Below are 20,682 nucleotides of genomic sequence, written 5' to 3'. Positions count from 1 at the left end.
TCCTTTGAGGCACTTCCTGGACGGGTGGGGGTGGCAGCCTCCTCCCTCAGACTAGCAGGTCCCCCCACACTCTTGTCCTACAGGCTGGGGGTTCGCTTGGAAAAGGGCCAGAAGTAGGACCCATGGGGGCGGGGCATGAAGGCAAAGGCCCAGGGACTGAGACATGGGACCCTCTTTCCCATCCCTTCCCAGAGACAGACAGATGGACAGACAGGAGAGGCTGGGCACAGAGAGGACAGGGAGAGGTGGGTTTGGGATAAACTCAAAGGAAAAAGAAAGCAGACAGAACAGCTGAAGCCCTCCTCCTGGGACCGTCCCCTCCCTTTCTCCAGTCTCCCCTCCCAACACACACACACACACACACACACACACACACACACACAAGCTCAAGACCTACAGGGCACAAAGGACAGTACAGAAACGAGAAAAGAGAAGGCCGGGGGTTGAGGTCCCAGACAGAGCTCCGAATCCCTTCCCCACATGTTCACCAGCCCTGAGCCCCTGGCCTCCCCAGGCCTAGCCCTGCGGACGCCCACCCTGAAGTCCCAATGTTGGCCTTCCCACAGCCCAGCAGGGAGCAGTGGTTCCAGAGGGTTCCAGGGGTGGCAGGAGTTGCTGGGGCTTACCTCGGCCATATTCCTGGGCATAAAATACATTGCCCTCCCCACCCCCAGAAGTCAACCGCACTGGGAGACCAACACACCCATCCCCAACCCCACAACCAACCAGCCTCAAAACAGTACCCCCCAAATATAGCCTCGGTCTGGAGGTGTCAGGCACTGCAGCAGACACATGCACCTGCTCAAGGGGCCGACTTGAAGGGGACCCAGCCAGATTCCATCCAGCCCAGCCCCTCAGCCCCCTCCCTCCACACACCACGGTTCCTCAGGCCTGCTGCCAGGCCTCCGTCACCTCCTGTGCACCAAAGGCGGGGAGAGGAGATTTGGCCACCTTTCAGGAAAAGCCACGCCTCACCCAACACACACACTCACTCCTCCCTGGGCTATGGCTGAGGCATGTAGATCTGGGGGACAGAGCCCAAGAGGACCCAGCACCTCACACCAAAACCAAGTGAAAAGATGGGGAGGGGCGTTGGAAAGAAGACTGAACAAGGCTTGTTTGCTGTCTTGGTCTAGAAGGCAAAGACAGAAAAACCTGGGTTTTGGGAAGACCCAGATTTCCACAGCTTCCACGGGTCTGCCTGACGGCCATCATCATGGCCCATGAGTCTCCTAGAACCCCTGTCAGGGGGTGTTACTCTGGTCCCATTTCAGAGATGGGGCTACCGAGGTCAGAGAAGTCAGTGACATGACCAGAGCTGCCAGATTTGACCCCAGTCCCTCCTAGGTTCTCCCCTCACCCTCCCACCACACTTTCCTGACATATGACAATTGCTTATTGATGGAACACGGACACACACACACACACACACACACACACACCACCTCCCCCGCCAGGTGCTTTCTTGTTTACCTGATGTCTCCCCTGGCGCTGGGTCTGGGGTCTTTCCCTCCTTCTTCCCCTGGGCATCTGTCCCTCTCACCACAATCACCCTGTTGTGCTCCCCAAAGTGAGGTCCAGATACACAAGAGATGACTTTGGGGGGAGCACTGTTTTATACTTTAACTAGAGGCCCGGTGCACGGATTCATGCACTGGTGGGGTACCTCGGCCTGGCCTGCACCCTCTCACAATCCGGGACCCCTCAGGGCATGTCAGACTGCTGGTTTTGGCCCAATACCCGCAGGACAGGCTGAGGGACCCCACCGGTGCACAAATCCATACACCGGGCCTCTAGTATGCATATAAGATCTTTAATCTCTTCCTGCCCTCCCCCTTCCCCCCTTCCCTCTGAGATTCATCAGTCTGTTCCATGTTTCCATGCCTGTGCATTGAGCATCTGCCCCCTGGTGGTCAGTGTGTATCATAGCTACCAGTTGAATGGTTGAACAGTTGCTTAGGCTTTTATATATATAGATAGTTTTATCTTTATTTGCATAAGGATTAGGAAAACCCCAACTAGAAGGTCCAACCACTGATTTCATGAATAGCATTGTTTGGGGTGGCAGAGAGAGGTTTCCTTTCAAGCAAATTTAAAATGTATTTAAGTTCCAAGTGAGCTAATGAAAAGCATATTGAGTTAATACAGCGCAAAGGTTCCCTGACAGGGAGGAAATGCATGAAGATGGCTCCTGACTGAGCGAGGCTGGAACCTTGAGCCAGTACCTACCCTTCAGGAGCTGGTGGCCACCCCAGATGGCCAGTGAATGTGGATGATTATTATCACCCTAATAATCATCTGGGAGAAGGAGAGGCCACGAAGAAATAGCCCAACCAGAGTCAGGGCCCTAAACCCCCCCTCTTCCACTCACCCTCAGCACCAGCTGGCGGTTTTCAACCTCATCGGGTACAACAGAGCAGGAGACAGCCTCTGTGGCCAAGGACCCTGGACACCTGTAGCCATCTCTTTGCCCAAGCGGGAGCTGACCCTGCCACTGCCTTGCTGCTGGAACCGGCTCTAGAGTCCTGCCCAGCTCTGCCTGAGCCGCAGGGACCTCTCCCTATGCCTGACAGCCAGGCCTGCCGTGCCCTCCCAGAGCTCTGGACACACACGGGCTCATTGGGACAGGTTTCCAACTCTCGTGTGCCCTCCGGGGCCCAGAAGAGCTGCTCTTCCTGATCCGAAGACAGAAACTAGCTGGGGAAAGAGGTGAGGCCCCTGCAAAACCCAGGCATCCTAGCTCCCTGCCCTGTATATGTCCCCTCCTTTCTGCAGGGCCCCAGTGGACCTGGAGGACTGGCCTGCGCTTCTGGGCTGAGGGGCCTTCCTGTTACTCTTAGGAGAAGGCCCTTGGGAGCTCGGGCCCAGGCACTTGAAGTGAGAGCACCACTAGGAATAACCCAGGCCAGGGCCACTTTGGGTATGGAGTCAGCTCCTTCCCTGAGGGACCCTGGGTTAGGGTTAGCCATTCATTTACTTATCCGGTCTGTCCTCCCTCGGGGAGCCTGGAGCACTAATCTGTAAAATGGGACTTTAACCTCTAAACCCTGCCCACAGTGCTGAGTGAGGAGCTGGAGAGACAATGGAGGAGAAAGTACATTGATTTGCATTAAAGACATTCCTGGCCCAGAGCTGTTGGGCCCTAGCAGGACAGCCTTCCCATTTCATTACCGCTGACCTGCTGCAGCCAACACCAAGTCCTCACAGCCTCCCTGACCCTCCCTGACTGAGCAACCCAGTGAGAAGCCTGGGAGATCGATTCCAATCTAGCAAGCAGCAGGCCCTGGGAACCGCAGCCCTGAGCGGATTGATGTTTCCTGTTCAGTGACCGGGAAGCGATGGGGGTGAGGGATCTGTCCAGGCAGGGGTCTTGGGGGGGTCAGGGAGGCCTTGAGGGAGTAAGCAGGACTGGGTTCTACTAGGGCAGGGACACAGGAATTGGAGGACTCGGGTAGAAAGGCAGAGTCAGAGAGCTCTGAGGGAAGGGGAGGGTTTGGAAGGAGGGGAGCCAAGCTGGGGTACACTGGGGAAGGGGCGGACTCTTGGGACTGAAGGTCTCTGAGGGATGGAGGTTGGGGGAGCCTGAGAGATAAATTGGGGCTGGAGGGTTCGCCATCTCTCCAAGGACCCTCAGTGTGCAAGGCCGACCATAATTTTTGAGTCAGAGATTCAAGCTACAGGGAAGATGCCCGGGACTGGTGAAATCCAGCCCAGAATAGGGGGAAGGGAAGTGTGGGGAAGTGGGGCTCTGGTCACCCTCAGCTCAGCCCTCACAGCCTGGGCAAGGGGGAAGGGAACGCCACCAAGCCTGGGGTGATCAGGAAGAGGTGGGCGCCCCCCAGTGGCGGCTGCAGAAAAAGGCGCAGGGAAGAAGACTACACTGTTATTTGTTCCACCCATTCCAAATTTCATGTTTATTTATGAGCCTGATTTATTTTTATTCTCCGCTGCATTCTATTACATGAGATCACTGTAGCTCATGATGAGAATTAAAAGTCCCTAAGTCTTAGTGACACCGTCTGGTAAGCCATCAAGCCCAGCCCCACCTGCATCTTTACCCAGATGTCACCATTTCCTCTGGTTGCCCATGGGCAATGTTCACACATGACATCATCTTCAGAAGAAGAGAATGTGGAGAAGAGAGGAGGGGGAGGGAGAGGGGAGAAGAGAGAGGGAGGGGATACAGCGGCGAGAAGAGCGAAGCTACCAACTACGGGAGAGAGAAAAGGACTCTGGGGCCCCTATTTCAAGTACCCCAAGCTCAAGACCTGGAGTTCAGGTCCCCGTCTCCCTCTCCCTGGAGGTGGGGAGGCTGGCCAAAGGTCCCTCCCTTGGGGAGCTGAGAGGCCTCACAGGTGTGTCCCCGACCATTGCTGGGGCAGAGGTGGGGGTGAAGCCCAGCTCAGGAAGCCCCTGGGCCGGGCTAGATCCATGAGGCCCTCGGGCAGAGCAAAGGGAGGCGTGCGAGGAGATTGCTGGAAGGGTGGAGGGCCTGGCGCACGCCCCACAGTGCCTTGCCCAAACACACGTACTTGCGGCTCGAGGCTCCCCGGTCCCACTGTCTACAGCCAAAGAGGAGCCCAAGTCACCCAGGAGGAGCCCCGAGGCGACTGCCACCGTCAATGGTGCCTGACAACTTCATCCAGCGGGGCGCCTGCTGCAGTCAGGAAGCACGGTGTGCCGGGAGGTCAGAGGCCAGAGGCCAAAGGTCAAGCTTGGCAGAGGCTCTGGGCGGCACCTGGACCAGGTGAGGGGATCATCCCTTGCCCCACCCGCTGTCTTTGGGGGCCTTGGCTCCGGGCTGCTGTGTGCCTAGGCCCCTCCGTCCCTGCTGTCTGTCTGTGGGTTCTTGGAACAGAAGCCCATCTGTGCCTGTTTGCTAAAACCATCTTTTCCACCCCATGCCACAGCAACCGAAGTCATTTTCCGGGCAATTGCCTTTCTGTAAACATTCCTGTGTAATATCCCCCCAAACTGCTAATGCCCAACGCCCTGTTGAGTCTCCCTGTCACTCCAACCGGAGCCTCAGAGGTGGGGGTGGGCAGGAGGGGAAGGGCACTCAGAGAGGACGAGGCAGCTGGACTGAGAATTAGGGACAGGGCTTCATGTCCAGCATCTGGCAAAGAGGGGGTGCAGAAACCCCACACCTGCCCCCCATGTTTCCACCTTCCCCACCAACCCAGCACCACCTCCCCAGAATGTCAGCCACCTCAGGAGAGCCTGTGTGGGCCGGGAGGGGAGGCAGAGAGGATGAGGAAGGGGAACCCCTGGGAGGGAGGCCTGGGCAGAAAGGCAGCTGACTTAAAAGCCTGGGGGAGATGGTTAGACGGTAAAGGGGACTTCCTGGTGACTGAGAGCGAACTGTCATCACTGGGTCCCCAGGGAAGGCCAGCTCCCCTCCCCCTGAAGGGTGAGAGGGAGGACAGAGAAATGGGAAGAGGCCAGATGGAACCCATCTCCCCAAGAGGGACCGCTAACTACCTGGGCACCGCAGTGGTGGGGAGGCAGCAAGGCACAGGGCATCAGAGGCCGCGGGATCCTTGGCTGGTGGCTCACGTGATGCTCCGCCCCAGCGCCCGGCACTAATCTGCAGAGCCACTGGGAAGGGCCTGGGGCGGGCCGATTCTCCTCGCAGTGCAGCAAGGGAAACTGAGGCCCAGGGAGGTTGAGTGGTTTAGTGAGAGTCGCCATGTGGACTCCCTTCCTCAGAGCTGGGGGCGGGGGGAGGAGAATAGGGCTGTGGCCTGTGACCCTCTGGCCTCCTCCACCCCATGCCCAGGAAGCCCTGCTACCCCCCAGCCCCGGGGAAGCTGGGTATCTAACCCAGTGGGCGAGGCCGGGCCCTGCCAGTCACAGCTTCAGGCAGGCAGAAAAATACAAACCAATTTGCGCAGATTTAAAGCCCACAGAAGGCCACTTAGTTGGTAAACGAGTTGGAATCTAATTAAAGGACCTTGCAGGGCTGGGGGAGGGAGAGCTCACCTGCCTAGGAGGAGCTGTTGCATGGGAAGCGGGGGGCGGGGGGGGGCGGAGGGGAGGGACTCCCAGTAGGCCTCTGGGGCTTTCCCCAGGGAGAGAATCGGAGGGGATGTTGGTGCCCTGGGGGTGTGGGCACTGTCCCCGCCAGATGCTGCCTCTGCCAGCGTTTCCCTCTCCCCCATCCCTAGGCTGGCTCTGTCCTGCTGACTCTGTCCACTTGCTCAGAGCGAGCACCCCCAGGGCAGGGCTTCTTCGCTCAGATGGGCGCATCCCATCTCCCCGAGAGGGACCACCCACTACCTGGGCGCCGCAGTGGTGGGCACGGCAGGCAAGGCACAGGGCGCCAGAGGAGGGTGATCCTTGGCTGGTGACACACGTGTCGCCCATCAGACTAGGGACTCACCGAGGACCGAGCCTTGCCTCCTGCCCAGACTGGACCATCCCTGAGAGCAGGGCCTGTGCCCCTCTCTGGGGGCAACAGGGTAAGGCCCCCGTTTACCTCTTTAGACGGGGGGGGCTCCCTCTAACTGGGGCCTCCTTGACGGCAGAGGTAGCACTCTGAGCAGATCGGGTGGCCTTGCCGAGCGGGGCGAGGTGAGCGGACCCACAGCCAGGTCAGGAGCAGGCTGGGCCTCGGCACCGCCTCCCCCCGCGGCCTGGCTCTGCAGGGCTGTGGGGTTCGGCTTCTTCTCCCTGTGGCCTCTGTCCCCCTCTCCCCACGTGCACAGGCCACGGGGCACGGGCGCCCTCTGACCCTCCGCTCTCATCTCCGAGGCAGGGAAGCGTGATGTCTGGAGACTGCTCTGCTCACCTCTCTCTCTGTCTTGAAAACCATGCTCCGCTCTCCCTCCGGCCCAACGCCCTTCGCAGGAAGGAAACCAGAGTGCAAACCTGACCGGGTCACGCAGGAGCTGTCGGCAGAGCCAGCAATGGGATCCAGGCGTCCCGGTCCCCAGCGACAAGGCTTTTTCTGCTCACGATGTCACTTCCCAGAAAGCAACTGCCAAGGAGCCCCTCCCCTGGCGGCAGGCCCCTGGAGGGCACAGACGCACAACCCCCTCAGGAGGAATCAGCAGTGAGTGGAAAACAGCCACAGAACCCTGGGCCCCAGAGAGAGAGCTGGGGTCACAGCCCAGCCACACCCCTCAGAAATCAGGGTCCCCTCTCCCCGACCCCCCGTGGTGTCCTGACCACACTCCAGGAATGACGCTGCTCCTTGCAAAAGAGCCAACAAGCCAGGCCCTGGAGCAGAATTTCAGAAACACAAGCTCCCTCTTCTCCCCGCACACCTGCCCAAGCAGACCAGGCCCTGGCAGCACCGAAAATCCCGGAACGGGGAGAGAAAGCTCTGTTCCAGCCCAGCTCTGCCACGGACTAGATGTGCGACCTTGAGCAGGTCAGCAGCCTGTCTGAGCTTCAGGCCTCTCGTTTGTTTTGGTTTTGGTTTGTAAAGCCAGGAACACAGACAGGAGCACAGGTTGCGCACTGCACGGAGGCACCGGCCTGGGGAGCGGGGCACGGGGGGCGGGGAGGGGGCGGGGGGGGGGCAGTTCCTGATCTACCCCATTGCCTGATTTCCTCTCCCTCCACTGTCAGAATGTGATCAGACCCAGGACTGTGGGGTTTTGATTTTTAGTTCCTAATGAAGAAGATCTGGCTAACTTGGTTCCCGGGCAGGGAGGGGGCGGAGCTGCAGAGGGGAGCATGTCACCCCCCGTCTGAAGCCTTTGCTGGAAAAGCTGGGAACAGCGCTGGCCGGTGCCCACACCGTGCTCACAAGCAGCTCCCGCGTGGCATCTCTGCCATCACGCGACCAGGGAAGGAGTCCTGTCAGCTGCACAGCTCCTGGGAGAGGCAGCAGAGAGGAGCACAGGCCGCAGGAAGGGAAGCAGTGAACACCAGCGCGTGGGAAGAGGCAGGGAGGTGCCGGTCCTCCCGGCTCTGCCCCCTCTCCAAGGAGGCTGCCAGCGCTCCTTCTCCCAGGGGGCTAAGGCCAGGGCAGTGGGAGTGGGCGAGGGACCTTTACTGGGTCCCTTAACCTGCCCAGAGGGAGGGATCCTGTTCCCATGGGAGGAGACCCCAGTCGGTTGGAAGTGAGGGGTAGAAGGCCCATCCACCACCCCACCTCACCACAGGGAAGTGCTGTCAATGCCCAGTGATCACCCAGGGCCTCTTCCTGTTGAGCAGAAGCCTCCTCAGCCACACCACCGGCCACGGGGTCAGGCTCCCTGTAGGAGGCCAGGTCTCCGCCAGCACCCAGACAGCTGACCAGGGTCCTGCTGCCTCCAGATTCCCGCACACGCTCAGTTGCTCACACACGCAGGCACACACGTCCGCTCACTCACACGTCTATCGTCACACTTGGGCACGGTGGCACCTGCCCACCTGCCCAGCGCATGCTCCCCTCTATATGCGCATCACCCTCCACAGGCATCTACGTGCAGAGGGGCACCCCCAGGCCTGGGAGGGCTGGGGTTACGGCACAGACGCCCCCCTTCCCCCCACCGACTCACCACTCTGCCATCTCGTCTCAGATGCCACAAGGACAGACGAGGCGCTGTGCCCACGCACACATGTCACGTACATTTAAGACGCCCAGAGAGATGGCAGCACATCTGGGAGCTCCATCCAGCGCCAGGTCAATGCCTCTGCAGCTTGCGTGCGAGACAGTAGCGACCCCATTAACCCTCGGAAGGCAGCTTCCGCGGCCCCTCGCCTACTCGGTCAAGTTCAGAGTTTCTTTCCTGGAGTGTTTACATTCTGTCTCAAAATAAATGGATGGGCCTACTGACCTCAAGGCCACTCCACTCTGACCAATGTTCAACCAACAAGGCAATGCCAAGGCCTGAGCTGTTCCTCCCGGCCTGGCACCAGCCCACGTTCTGCCTCTACCGATGCTCAGCTCCGCCCCCAGGCCGATGGCCTGCTTCCACCTGCTGCTGCAGGGTGAAGGGCAGGGCTCAGCCCTCAGCTCATGGGTAAATTACTCCACTGCCCACCAGGAATGTGGGGTGTCAAGGTTAGTGCCATGAGAGACCGCAGGAAGCAGGAGGAAGAGAGCCCGAGATCGGAGAAAGCAGGAGGAGACTCAGCAAATTTCCTGCCAACCGCTTGGTCCAGGCTGACCTGGGCAGCCTGATCCGATAGCAAGGGCATCTTTCAGAAGTTCTCCCTGCTGTCGAACCAGAACCTCCCCAGGATCCGGGGCGGTGGAGCACAGGCTGGAAGGCAGGGGAGAAATAAACAGTCTCCCCTTCCAACTTTCTGCAAAAGACTGGAAACCTACACCCCTCTTCCCCGGCCCCCGCCCCTCCCAGACCCCAGTCATGACCGTCTACAGGGCTCTTACAGCCATTATCATTCCACTTCAGTGCCCTGGCCAGGCTGCTCTCCCCATCCTACAGGTGAGGAAGCGGAGGTTCAGGAAGGGGTGACTTGTCCAACGTCAGAGTTGAGCCGCATCTCAACTGTGGGGGTTCTCACACAGATCCCCTACTTTCCCTGCACCCTGCTGCCCCTGGGGAAGATGCTGATTCTGCCACCACAGCATGCCTGAGCCTTCGTCCCAGCCATTGAGCCAGAGCCCCTGGCGTCTCCTCCTTCCGTCCACCTCCCTGGGAAGGGAGCACGCAGACAACTCTCTTCCCTGAAAGCAGAGGCCCTCAGCCCCACCCTCTCCAAGGAGGCCTTCCCTGGGAGAGCCACAGGGACTCTTCCCCAGGCACCGCTGAGAGGCTGAGAGGCGGGGGGGGGGGGGGGGGGGGGGGGAAGGGGAGCAGAGCTGCCCCAGGGCCGGGGATGCCCAGGTGCATTGGGCCACCTAGGCCCGAAAGAACCTCTCGGGAGCCTACCCTTCCCCAGCCCTCTTCTCACCCCTCAGCTGGGCACAGTCTCCCCAGGCTGTGCCGAGACAGAACTGCAAGTCCTCCCTGTTTCAGAGACACCATGCCGCCAGGGCTTGGATTCCTCCAGGAACGGAGACTCGTTACATCCAAGGCACCGATCACCTGGTGGGGCCCTGCTCCCTTAGAAGGAGCCAGCATTGTATCCATGGCCCTCACAGGGGCCGGGGGACACAACCTCGCCCTCTGGAGGAAGACGGAGGGTCCTGAACCCACATGTTCTCTGCTGAGCCCAACACCTCAGGTCCTTCTTTGCATGGCCTGGCTGCTGTCCCCATGCCCAGCCATCTGCACTGCCCTCTGGTGTCACCACCCCTCTTAGCTGGTGGCCTCAAAACGACTCCAATGATCCAGATGATGTCCGAGCCGCCCAGATGACCCCTTTCTGGGCCTGTCCTCGCCAGCCCTGCCCTGCCCCCCGCATGTGTGCCAGGGAAGAGAAATGCCCAGGGCATGCACAGCCCTGCTCTGGGACCAGAATGTTCCTTCCTTGCCTCCTGCTCCTCACCCTCGGGCCTCGCCTGACCTCAGGCCTCGGGGGCCAACTGGACTCCTGCTGCCTGGCATGGGTGGCTCTCCTGGCAAGGTCAGCTGACCCTGCCTGCTCCTTCCAGGCACTTCCATCGGACCCCAGTGCCTGGCCTTGCTAATGTGAGTCAACGAGACTGCTCTGGGTGTTAGCCCCTTCCTAACAGCTACGCCCCTCACCGCCCCAGCAAGGCAGATCCAAGCTCGAGGCACCAAAGAGTGTGCCCAGGAGTCTGAGTGAACAGTCTGCTCTGCCCATCACTCTCTGGTTCGTGGCCTGAGGCCCTGGATGCCCTGTCCAGCTGCCAGCCGTCTCAGGGGGATAGCCCAGCCACACGGTGAGCACTGGAAAACCACAGCCCACAAGACACTAGCTGAGGCACGTTAACCACACAGTGCTTCCTCCCTGCAACCTACTTCCTCCTCCCCAGTGCCGACCCTGCCCTGCTGCTAGAGGGCCCAGGCTTGGACTGAGAGGCTCCCCGCACCCACCCCTTGCTGCTTCCCTAACTATGCCCTGCGTCTGTATCCCATGCTCACACGGTGGCTAATTCTGGCGTCTCATCAGACAGTAATTATGGGGGAATCAGCAGCGCTGTCATTGCTGCCGCTCGGCACCTGTCACCACGCCGCCATCCCCAGGCTGCTGGGATGAGACCGGAAGCTGAGGGAGGAGGGCTGCACTGGAATGAGGGGCACCTCCTTCAACCCTACCTACCTACAGGCATGCAATGCATGCCAACTAGTAGGCTACTAGCCTCTCTGTGACCCAAGGTGGGCACTGAATGCATGTGCCATGTGTCACAGGTACACACACCCATGACCAAACAGCGTGGGAAGGGCACAGCAAGCCAAGGCTCAAATCTTGCCTCGGCCAGTTCCCATGCACATGACCCTGCACAAGTCACTGTACGTCTGGCTGTCCGTTCCCTCACCAGCAAAATGGGGGCAAGGGTGTCTGCCTTGGGAAGAGGGGAAGAAATAAATGTGTAAGGTCTCTCGCGCAGTGCCTGGCACATGTACGATCACGTATTCACTCGGCAAACGATTAGTACACATCTACTATGTGCTGGGCCATGAGTGAGGATGCCAAGGTCAATTAATCACAGTTCAGCCAGGATCACACTTGGGCCGCACTGAGACGCGGGCATTTTGTTTGGCGGGTGGTATTTTGTTCTGTTTTCTTTGGATTTTAATGCCGTTAAGGGGCACATGTGGTCTTGTCCTCACCACAGTCCCCACCATTCCCTATCGTCCTCACCCACTGCTTCACCATGCCTTGCCCCCCAAGAGTGAACCTGGACTAGTAGGCTGCTGTACCCAGAACCAATGGCCACGGGAGATCTGACGCGGTGCTGGAGAAGCTCAGAGGGGCTGGGCCGAGGTGGTCCAGGGGGGCCCTCCAGGGAGGTGCTGGCTAAGGGAGGAGCAGGAATGGGAGGTGGCGACGGGAGGGGGCTCCTGGAAGAGGAGTCACAGAAACAAAGGCTTCTGGAGACAAAGCTGTCCCAGGAAGTGCTTCCTGCTGGGAGGTCTCCAGGCCCCAGGCGTGGGCACCTCCCACTTCTCCAGAGCCCTCCAGAATGCTTTCCTGGGTGGTCTTATTGGTGGAGCTATGCTCTAAGACCACCTCCCCTGTCTCACAAAGAGCCACTCCCCATGGGTCTCTTCCCCCTGGTGGAATGGAACGCTGCTAGAACCAAAAGCAGGTCTGCCGATGGGAACTCTCTAACGTCCAGGCCCCCTCCCACCCTACCCCGGAGTCTCCCCAGGGACAGAACCAGGAATGGGGCTGGGGGAGGAAGATGAGGTGAACCTCAGAGTTAATTTTCAGTGGCACGAACCCTGCTTGTAGGAGGGCAGAAGTGAGGGCAGGTGCACCGCTCCGCATACAGCACGAGGGACTGAGGCTAGATCTGAGGAAGGTGGGAGGAAGGAGGCAGAGGAGGGCTGAGGCTGCAGGGAGGGCTTATCTGTGTGACCTTGGGCATGTTACTTAACCCCTCTGGTCTGTCCCCGCCCCTGTAAATGCGACAAGTGCATAGCGCGCCCAGGATGGCTGTCAGGAGGAAATGAACTAACGCACGGACAGAGCTTCATGTGGCATCTATGGCTCATATATTATGGGTCGTTAGTATTTGCATTATTATTAGGGATGACTTTTGCCCCCAAACTCAGCAACAACTACATGAGCCCCGACCCCTTGCCAACCCTCCACCCTCCACTCCCTTCTCTTCCAGAGCCCACAGAGGGAGCTCACAGGTCTCTTCCAGCCGAAACCAGCGTCAACATTGAGGGGCGGACCCCACGGTGTCCACCTCCACGGATGCCTCCCCACCCCCACCCCAGGCGTCACTCTAACAATCCTTCACGGCCCTTGTCCAAAACCCACCCACGTCTCATTCCCTGGGTGGAAAAGCAGGACCGGTGGCTACCCCTCTTTACAGATGCAGAAAGTCAGTCTTGAAAGGTATGGAGCCCCCTGCCTGTGGAAATATTCCAGAAGAGGGGGGTGCAGGAGGGGAGCATGCAGGCCTAAGGGCCGAGGTCTCTAGTCACTCCGGCCTTCTCCTGGCAACAGCCGGGGGATGGGGGAGGGAAGGGAGCACGCTGTTGCTCTTTTAGGAAAACGGCAATTTTAATTAAGAGGCAGACAAACGAGCGCTCTGCATTTTGTCTCCGAGCAAAGTTATTAAAAAGCCATCAAGGCGGAGGCAGCCCCAGTGGCAAGGAGGGCTGCCTCCCCAGGCTGCCTGCCGGGATCGGGGCCAGAGCATCCTGCAGGGAGCTGACAAGATCTGGAGGACATGGAGGCACCAACGGCCAAGATGGGGAGGGATTCTGCAGCCCCTCGCCCAAAGTGGGGGCCGGGCACACCCATACAGTACCCAGGGCACCGCCTGCCCGGCCCCGGGGCAGGACAGGGCCAGGGAGGAGGGACAGAAAGGGAACCAGCCATTGGGCAGCCCCTGCTGCGGGCCAGGCTCTGGACCAGCCACTGCTTTTCCTTTCCTCTTAGCAATGAGCCTGGTAGGTGTTCTCGCACCATTTACGCAAGGACATGGAGGCGCAGAAAGGGACAGCGGTCTGTCCCAGGCCACACAGTGAGGAAAGAGCTTCCCTGAGGTTTGGAGCCCAGGTCAGGCTGGCTCTCAAGTCCAGGACTCCAGATTGCTGGTCCTGGCACAGAAGTGGGGGGCGGGCTCCCTGCCTGTTCTCCCTCCCCCAGCCAGGGCTCTCAGAGGCCCTCTGAAGTGGCCTCGGTCCTGGCCCAGCAATGCTGCCTGGAGTCCCCAGGGCCACCAAGGACTTGAGGGGAATTTGGTCCCGGCTTGCTTGGTGGGGGCACACTACAAGAGGGGTGTCATTGGGTCACGGACACTCTACGAGGACAATATGTACAGAGCATCTGCCAGCAGAGGGAGCAGAGGCGGATGGGGCATAGAGTCATAGCCCTGGGATGGGGCGGGCACTCTACAGTCAGCTGGCCAGGCCCCAGGCCCAGCCCCACAGCTGGTGAATCAGACAAGTCCTTAAACTCTATTGGCTCACTGTCTTGGTCACTGTTAGGGTCTGAGCCTAGCCCAGTGCCTGGCACAGAGAAGGCATTCAGTAATTCTTTTTTCAATAAATGAGTGGATGAATAAATGAAGGAATGAACAAAGGACTGAAGAAATGAAATGACATCTCAGGTTCTCAAGTGTCTATAAACTAAACAAAGACGTATAGAGGTCAGACGAGGTCCCATCTTCTCCCATCCCCAGCCTTCTAGCCATGGCTGGATCATGGGCTTTCTTGCCCTCAGGAGAAGGGCCCCTTGCTCCTGACGCCCTCCCCCAAGGCCACCAGTCCCCTCAGCAGAGGGTTCCTGTCTCCTCTGCCCCCCCCCTTTACATGGAAGCTTTGCCACACACGCTAACTCACATGCACACACATGCACATGGACACATTCTCTACCAGGCAAGGTGCCCTCCCAGGGTCAGGTCTCTGCTGTCCCCTCCCCTGGCAAAGGTCTGGGCCCACCAGGGATGGCCCCCTCCCCCATTTCTGGCCCCCTAGGCTGGGAGAGGCATCTGGCTGAGGATCAGTGGCAGTGGAAGGGTGGGGGAGGCCTCCCTCCTGGCTTACCCACCTGGAGACTTTAAACAGAGGGAGCAGAGTCCTGGAGACTTCCCTCCCGCTGCACGCTGGAGCCCTGGGTGAGGGACAGGAAAGGAGGAAAGTCGTGAATGAATGCCCAGAGCTGGGGGAGAGGAGTTGGAGAGAGGAAGGGGCTGGGGCAGGGCTCCCAAAGTGGGCTGGGCAGGGGCCTTGGGCCATGGGGGACCCGGGGCCGGGACAGCCAGGCAGAGCCTTAGGGGCTGTCTCTTTGTGGTCCCTGGGGGCTGAGGGGAAAGGCAGCCTAAAAATTGGGTGTTGGAGGAAGAACGGGGGCTGAGGGAGCAGACACTGGTGGGAGACAGACAGGAGGACAGACAGCAGGACAACACAGGAAACAGGCCTCCAGAATGAGGTCGCCAGGACAGACAGCCTACAAGCTGGTTCTCCTCCCAGAAACGGGACACACTCTCTCCTGGGATGCCCACACTAGACCCTAAATGACAGCACCTTGGAGGGCTCCTCTGCCTCCCCACCCAAAGCCACCCTATTCTGGAAGGTGGGTGGGCTCAGGGTCAGAGAGGCCTGCTGTCACTACTCTGCTGACAGCCCTCTCCCAGCCCGGGCCCCCAGTCTGCCCCACTCAGCCCCTAGCCCTGAGGAAGGTCCCCTCCCCTCACTGTAACCGAGGAGACAGGCATTTACTTCACACCCAGCAAGCAGTCACACACTGTGAGGGGGCTGTGCAGGAAAATGGCACCCCTGGCCCAGCTGCCCGGGGCCCCGTACCTCACTTCTGCTCTACACCCGCCTGACCCTCCAGCTGCCTCTTCTCACCCTGCAGGGCGGTCCTCCGAACTGTCCTCTACCTCCCTCATGCTGCAAGCGTCACCCCTGATTCACGGTCTCACTTTCTGCGGTTTCAGTTACCGGTGGTCAACCGTAGTCTGAAAATATTCCCTGGAAAATTCCAGAAATAAACAACGCATGCGTTTTCAATTGTGCGCCTTCCTAAGCAGCATGACGAAATCTCGAACCCTCCTGTCTGTCCCACCTAAGACGTGACTCAGCCCTTTGTCCAGTGCCTCCACTGTATAGGTGCCCCACCAGTCTCGTGATCAGATCCACTGTCCCCACATCGCAGAGCTGGCGTGCAAGTAACCCTTATTTCACTTAGTAAGGTCCCCAAAGTCATTCCCATGATGAGTTTTACAGTGTGTCGTTACATTTTATTATTAGTTATTATGGTTAATTTCTTACTGTGCCTAATTTATAAAGTGAACTGTATCACAGGTATGGGTAAGAAGGAAAAAAACGTAATACATATAAGGTTTGGTACTATCCGCAGTCTCGGGCATCCGCCGGGAGGATTTCCGTATCTGTCTATTGCCTCTGATCCTGGAGCATGAAGCATTAAGACCAATCCCACCTGGAGATGCTGTAGCCCGGGCACCCTCTGGGGCACAGCCCTCGCTGGGCTGGCCCAGACCCATCCGTACCCACATCACGTCTGGCTGTAAGCACTTGCAGATCCTCCTGTCAATCTCATGGTTCCAATTTTCCCACCGATTACCCGAGACGCAGGCGTCCCAGGGAGAGACAACTGTCGTATCCAGATGTTGAGACAGTGACTAGGGGAAGAAATCAAGAATGCTCACTAACATGTCTGGCCCCAGAGGGCTTCCTGGGTGAGGCAGTGGGGGCTGCGAGTGGGGCGTGGGCAGAGGGCCACCGGGTAGCGGGGAGTGAAGACTCAGGGGGGGCTAGCTTCCTTCTCACCTCCAGCAGTTAAGTGGCAGCTCCAGGGGCCTAGCCCCAGACAGGCTGAGATCTAAAACCCAAATCTGGTTTTCTCACATAAGCCCATTCCTCCAGGGAGCATGGTCTCCATTCAATTGGACAGAGAGGAGGAAGATGAAGACAGAGAAATTAGTACTTATTGAAGGTTTACCATGTGCCAGGAACTGGGCCTGTGGCACCTCATTTAATCCTGGTTCCCACCCAGCGAGGAAACCGCCGTTATCAGCCCCAATGTTCAGATGAGGGCACTGAGCTTCAGAGGGGTGGAGTGAGTCAGGGCTGGGATGCCAGCCCAGATCTGTCTGGCTCCAGAACCTGAGCTCTTGACCTCCGAGCTAAACTGCCTCCCATTCTCCCCAGGCTTGGCTATCTCCCATTCAGTGCCTTCTGGGAAGTTCTGCTTAAAGTCTAACTTCTTTCCATCCCATGCTTCAGGATAAACTATTTCTTAAGGACAATAAGTGGAAGTGAAGGCTTTGCTTCCATCTCTTTCTGCTTCGTCGTAGGGGTGGGAGGCAGAGGATTCGAACCCTGAGCTGCTGATGGGCCAGAGACCAGGGGAAGGAGGCGAGCTGTTGGGTTCAGGAGAAGTGGGTCCAGGATTTCCTGAGCTTCATCGTTCAGTGACTTCTGGCTCTCCAGGGGCCCCTCTCCTGCTCCCCCACCTCCATCATGGAAGAGGCTCAGGAAGCCCCGCAAAGGCCTTCTTGTTTTAACATCCAGAAACCCCCTGAGCACCCTGGTGAGGGAGAGCTTAAAAAGTCGGGGGGCTGGCAAGTCCTAAGATCCCTCACTTTTTCTCAGAGCCCTATCTTTCAACTTAAGAGGCTGGGACGAGAACGGGGATTCATCAAGCCAGCCTGCCACTGGGCGGGGACAGAGTAGGCAGGAGACAGCCAGGACAGCAGGCAGAGAGGCTGGGCGTGTCTGCAAGGGCCTCAGAACGCCTGCCCAATGAGCAGAGATCCTTAATTCTTCCCCAATGAGGCAGATGTGGGTGCCTGGGGTGATGCTGCCGAGGCCCCATGTGTCTGCAATTATCTTACACCCTGGGGTGGGTGGAACACCCCCTCCACCTCCTATGCTCTGTACAAACCTCTTTAGCTAGGGCCTCTCCATGGGGTCTCTGTGTCTGGGGGCGCCCCTGCGGGCCCCTGGGTCTGGGCCTCTAGCGTGCTCTGTGGCCGGGGTGAAAAAGAAGCTAGTGTCCAGTCATGGGGATGTTTGTAGAGGTGAAGAAGGCAGGCATGCGAAAACCCAACTCCTTCCCAATCTTACATAACTCCACACCAGGACATGCAGGCAACTGGGCCAGGTGGCTGAGGTTACCAGGAACCAGAGAGAGGTTGTCGGGGAGATGAGCCACCAGCCCGAGGTGCCTCAGTGGGATAAAATGCGGACTGGATCATAGCTGCTGGCTGGAATGGAGTGTGACAAGGTAGTTCTGCAGGAGGCGGGAGGAAAACAGCTAGTTTATGTTCAGATGATAGCTGAATCCTATAGCCACTCCCTTATCTATCCTCCAGGCTGAGAGGACAGATTTAGGCAAGGTATGCCTTCGGAGCAGGAGGGACTGTTTGTAAGGGGGTGTGTGTGTGTGTGTGTGTGTGTGTGTGTGTGTGTGTGAGCGCGTGTGCACGCGCGCATGTGCATCAATATTCTCTTGGGCCAAATTTCCATTTTTCCTGCTTCAGCTGGAGCTGGGAAATATTATTCCCACCCTCTGTGTGGACAGGCATGTATTATCTCAGGGGAGAGGAGGTAAGCACAGCCTGTGACAGCTGGAAGGGGCTTCAGAGATTCTCCAGTTCCACCTTCCCTTCTCACACCAAGGACACTGAGGACGAGGGGCCAACTAACTTCCCTTGGGTGACAGCAGGAGGGGAGGGGGACACACTGACACCAGTCCAGTGCTTTCTCTTTACACGCCCTTCACCTCTCTAATCTTGGGGATCAAAGAGTGGCTTCCCTGTCCCCTTCTTTCCCCAGTAGCTCTAAACCCCTCTCCATCATGACCCCTTGCACTCTGCCAATAGCCACAGCCACAAGAGGTTCAACCAAGCTCCTCAGGTCATCTCAAAGGTCATGCCAACCAGTCCCCTGGCCCTAGCCTACTCAGGTCAAAGGTCATGCCAACCAACCACCTGCCCCTAGCCTACTCATGCTCATACACACCCAGCATTGAGGAAAAAGATGCAAAAATACCACCAGAGCTCCCCCACCCCGGAGCAGCCACCCTTCACACAGCCACCCTTCACACACCACAGCCACCGGGAGGTTTTCCTCCCTCTCTAACCTCCATTCCTCCTACTACAGCGTGGGCCTGCTTCCTCTCAAGCTGTCCTGTGCAAAGATAGGGGGAGAAGAACAGGCTTCCCCAGCCTGCAAACCCTTCTGTTTGCCCAGCAGCAGCAGAGAGGACGAGGGCAGGGTGTCCCAGGATGGCTGGGCCCCAAGCCCCCTGCACGCGTGGGGCATGAGGGGTGCAGTGAGGAGCTGAAGACTGAGTGTGGGAGAAACCGCTCTTCTGGGAATGGTCCCTCCAACTCCTCGTCCCCTGTAAAATCCTAACTCTCAGGCTCAGGGGAGGGCCTTCTCCGGGTTCAGAGACATCTGTTCCCACACCCACACCAATTATTGCGTGTTTATTATGTGCCAGGCACTGTGCTGGACATTTTTTACCTATTATTTCATTTAATTTTCACAATTCCATGGCATGCAACTAATCTTCCCCGGGACAGTCCCTCCCTGAGACTAAATCTAACCTGATCCCTCTTGCTGCATTTCCTCAGGCCCAGTTCTCCTTGGCGGTGAAGGGCATTTTTGCTCCTGTCTTCAGAAATTCCCCCTGTTACTCAGTGGCCCTACATTATCTTCTCCAGGCATCAGCCTTTACCCCAGTGTTTCCCCCATGTGATGGGCATTACAGGGGTGAAGGGCACTGAGGCAGGACTAGGGGCTGGGATCAGGGTACTGGCCTATGCCAGGCATCGGTAGAGCATATGCCAGGTGGCTGGGAGGAGGCCCCATGAGATCAGACTGGCCCAGTGGAGGTGGGGGAAGAACTGAGAGCAGTAGGCTCTCCCTCCCTCCTTCCCTGATGACACCTGTGACCTTTGCAGTGTGGTAACTAGGCAGGACCCAGAGATGCAAAGATCTAGTTCTCTCACAGTGACCCACACATACCCAGAAGTGGGCAGGGGCGCAAGGCCACAGGACTTGCCCTGGGCTGTGGGTGGGAGCGGAAGCCTGAGGATGAACTCTTACACCTAGCTCAGCTCCTGGCATCCAGCGGGTGCTCAGGCCTCCTGGTACAGAAGGGAGACTCCCAAGCCCCTCTGCCAGCCTCATGGGTTTCCACACAGCCCATGGGCAACTTGAGTGAATTTCCACACCACTTGGCTTTCCTGTTTGGACCTTTTAGGGCAAAAAGGATGAGGGCAGGGGTCCCCTCCACTAGGGTTTTCCCCCATCCAGCCTCCAGCATGGCTGGAACGCAGAGGCCGGACCCACCTTCCCAGGGAATGCTCAGGCCTCAGCTCCCACCCATTGGGAGATTCAAGCAGGGAAAGCATGGGCCAATGGGCAAGGGGAATGGGAATGGTGGGTGGGACTCTGGTCCCTGTGGGTGGCACCCTCTCCCTTCAAGCAGGCATCATTAAGATATGCAAAGCGTATGCAAATCATCCAGAAGAGAGACACGACTCCCGGGGAATGTCAGAAGAGACCTTGAAGATGATCCAGCCCATACCTCCTCCTTTCTCAGGTGAGGAACAGAGGCCCCACCAGGAAGGGACTTGCTCAAGGTCATTCAGACATTCGGGTAATGAGGAAGGAGCCTAATGAGGTCCTGACTCAGTCCAGTGATCTTTCCATGACGGTCTTATCTTTCCTGTGGGGGGTTTACAAGGCGGCAAAGGGAGCACAGGGTCTCAATGGGGCTCCAGGGAGGCCTATGAAAACCCCACCTTCCTGCCTCTGAGCCTGGAGATGGTATAGTGGGTGTGAGGGGAACAGAGGGCAGAGATGCCTGGGAGAGGGGTGACCAGATGGCTAGAGGGGCCAGAAGCCGGAGGCATTGTTTTCCTGCAGCCAAGCAGCCGAGCTGGAGTGTCTGAAGCCCAATGTCAGGGCAAGGTGCCTGCTGTGGTGCGGGGAGGGGATGAGGCCCTTACTACACACACATCCCTCAGTGCCCAGCAAGCCCCTTCTGCCTGGCCTCTGATGGCTATGGCACCTGACAGGCCACAATAAACCCGGGCCTTCCTTGGCGGCTGCCGCCTTCCCACCCCCCAGCTTGGTTTCTCAGCCTTCCAGACAGTCCTAGAAAGCAGGACCCGGCTGGGGAAAGGAAGACAGACAGATGAGAGGAGCC

General features: G+C 58.4%; 1 protein-coding gene across 13 annotated transcripts in view; it reads right to left on the bottom strand.

The window, feature by feature from the left end:
- The window catches only part of SRCIN1 (SRC kinase signaling inhibitor 1), a 66,138-nt gene that overhangs the window by 41,426 nt on the left and 4,030 nt on the right, over positions 1 to 20,682 (bottom strand). For 8 of the 13 annotated variants that reach the window (XM_080678572.1, XM_080678574.1, XM_080678562.1 and 5 more), the window contains exon 2: positions 14,542 to 14,604. The exons of the other annotated variants lie outside the window; for them this stretch is intronic. In XM_080678572.1, coding sequence (XP_080534698.1) covers positions 14,542 to 14,604 — 63 coding nt within the window. The remainder of the gene's footprint in view (positions 1 to 14,541; positions 14,605 to 20,682) is intronic. 13 annotated transcript variants of the gene reach the window in all.

The sequence above is a fragment of the Plecotus auritus genome, assembly GCF_963455305.1.
Source record: "Plecotus auritus genome assembly, chromosome: 7".
Taxonomy (NCBI): domain Eukaryota; kingdom Metazoa; phylum Chordata; class Mammalia; order Chiroptera; family Vespertilionidae; genus Plecotus; species Plecotus auritus.
This window is presented reverse-complemented; position numbering and strand designations above follow the sequence as displayed.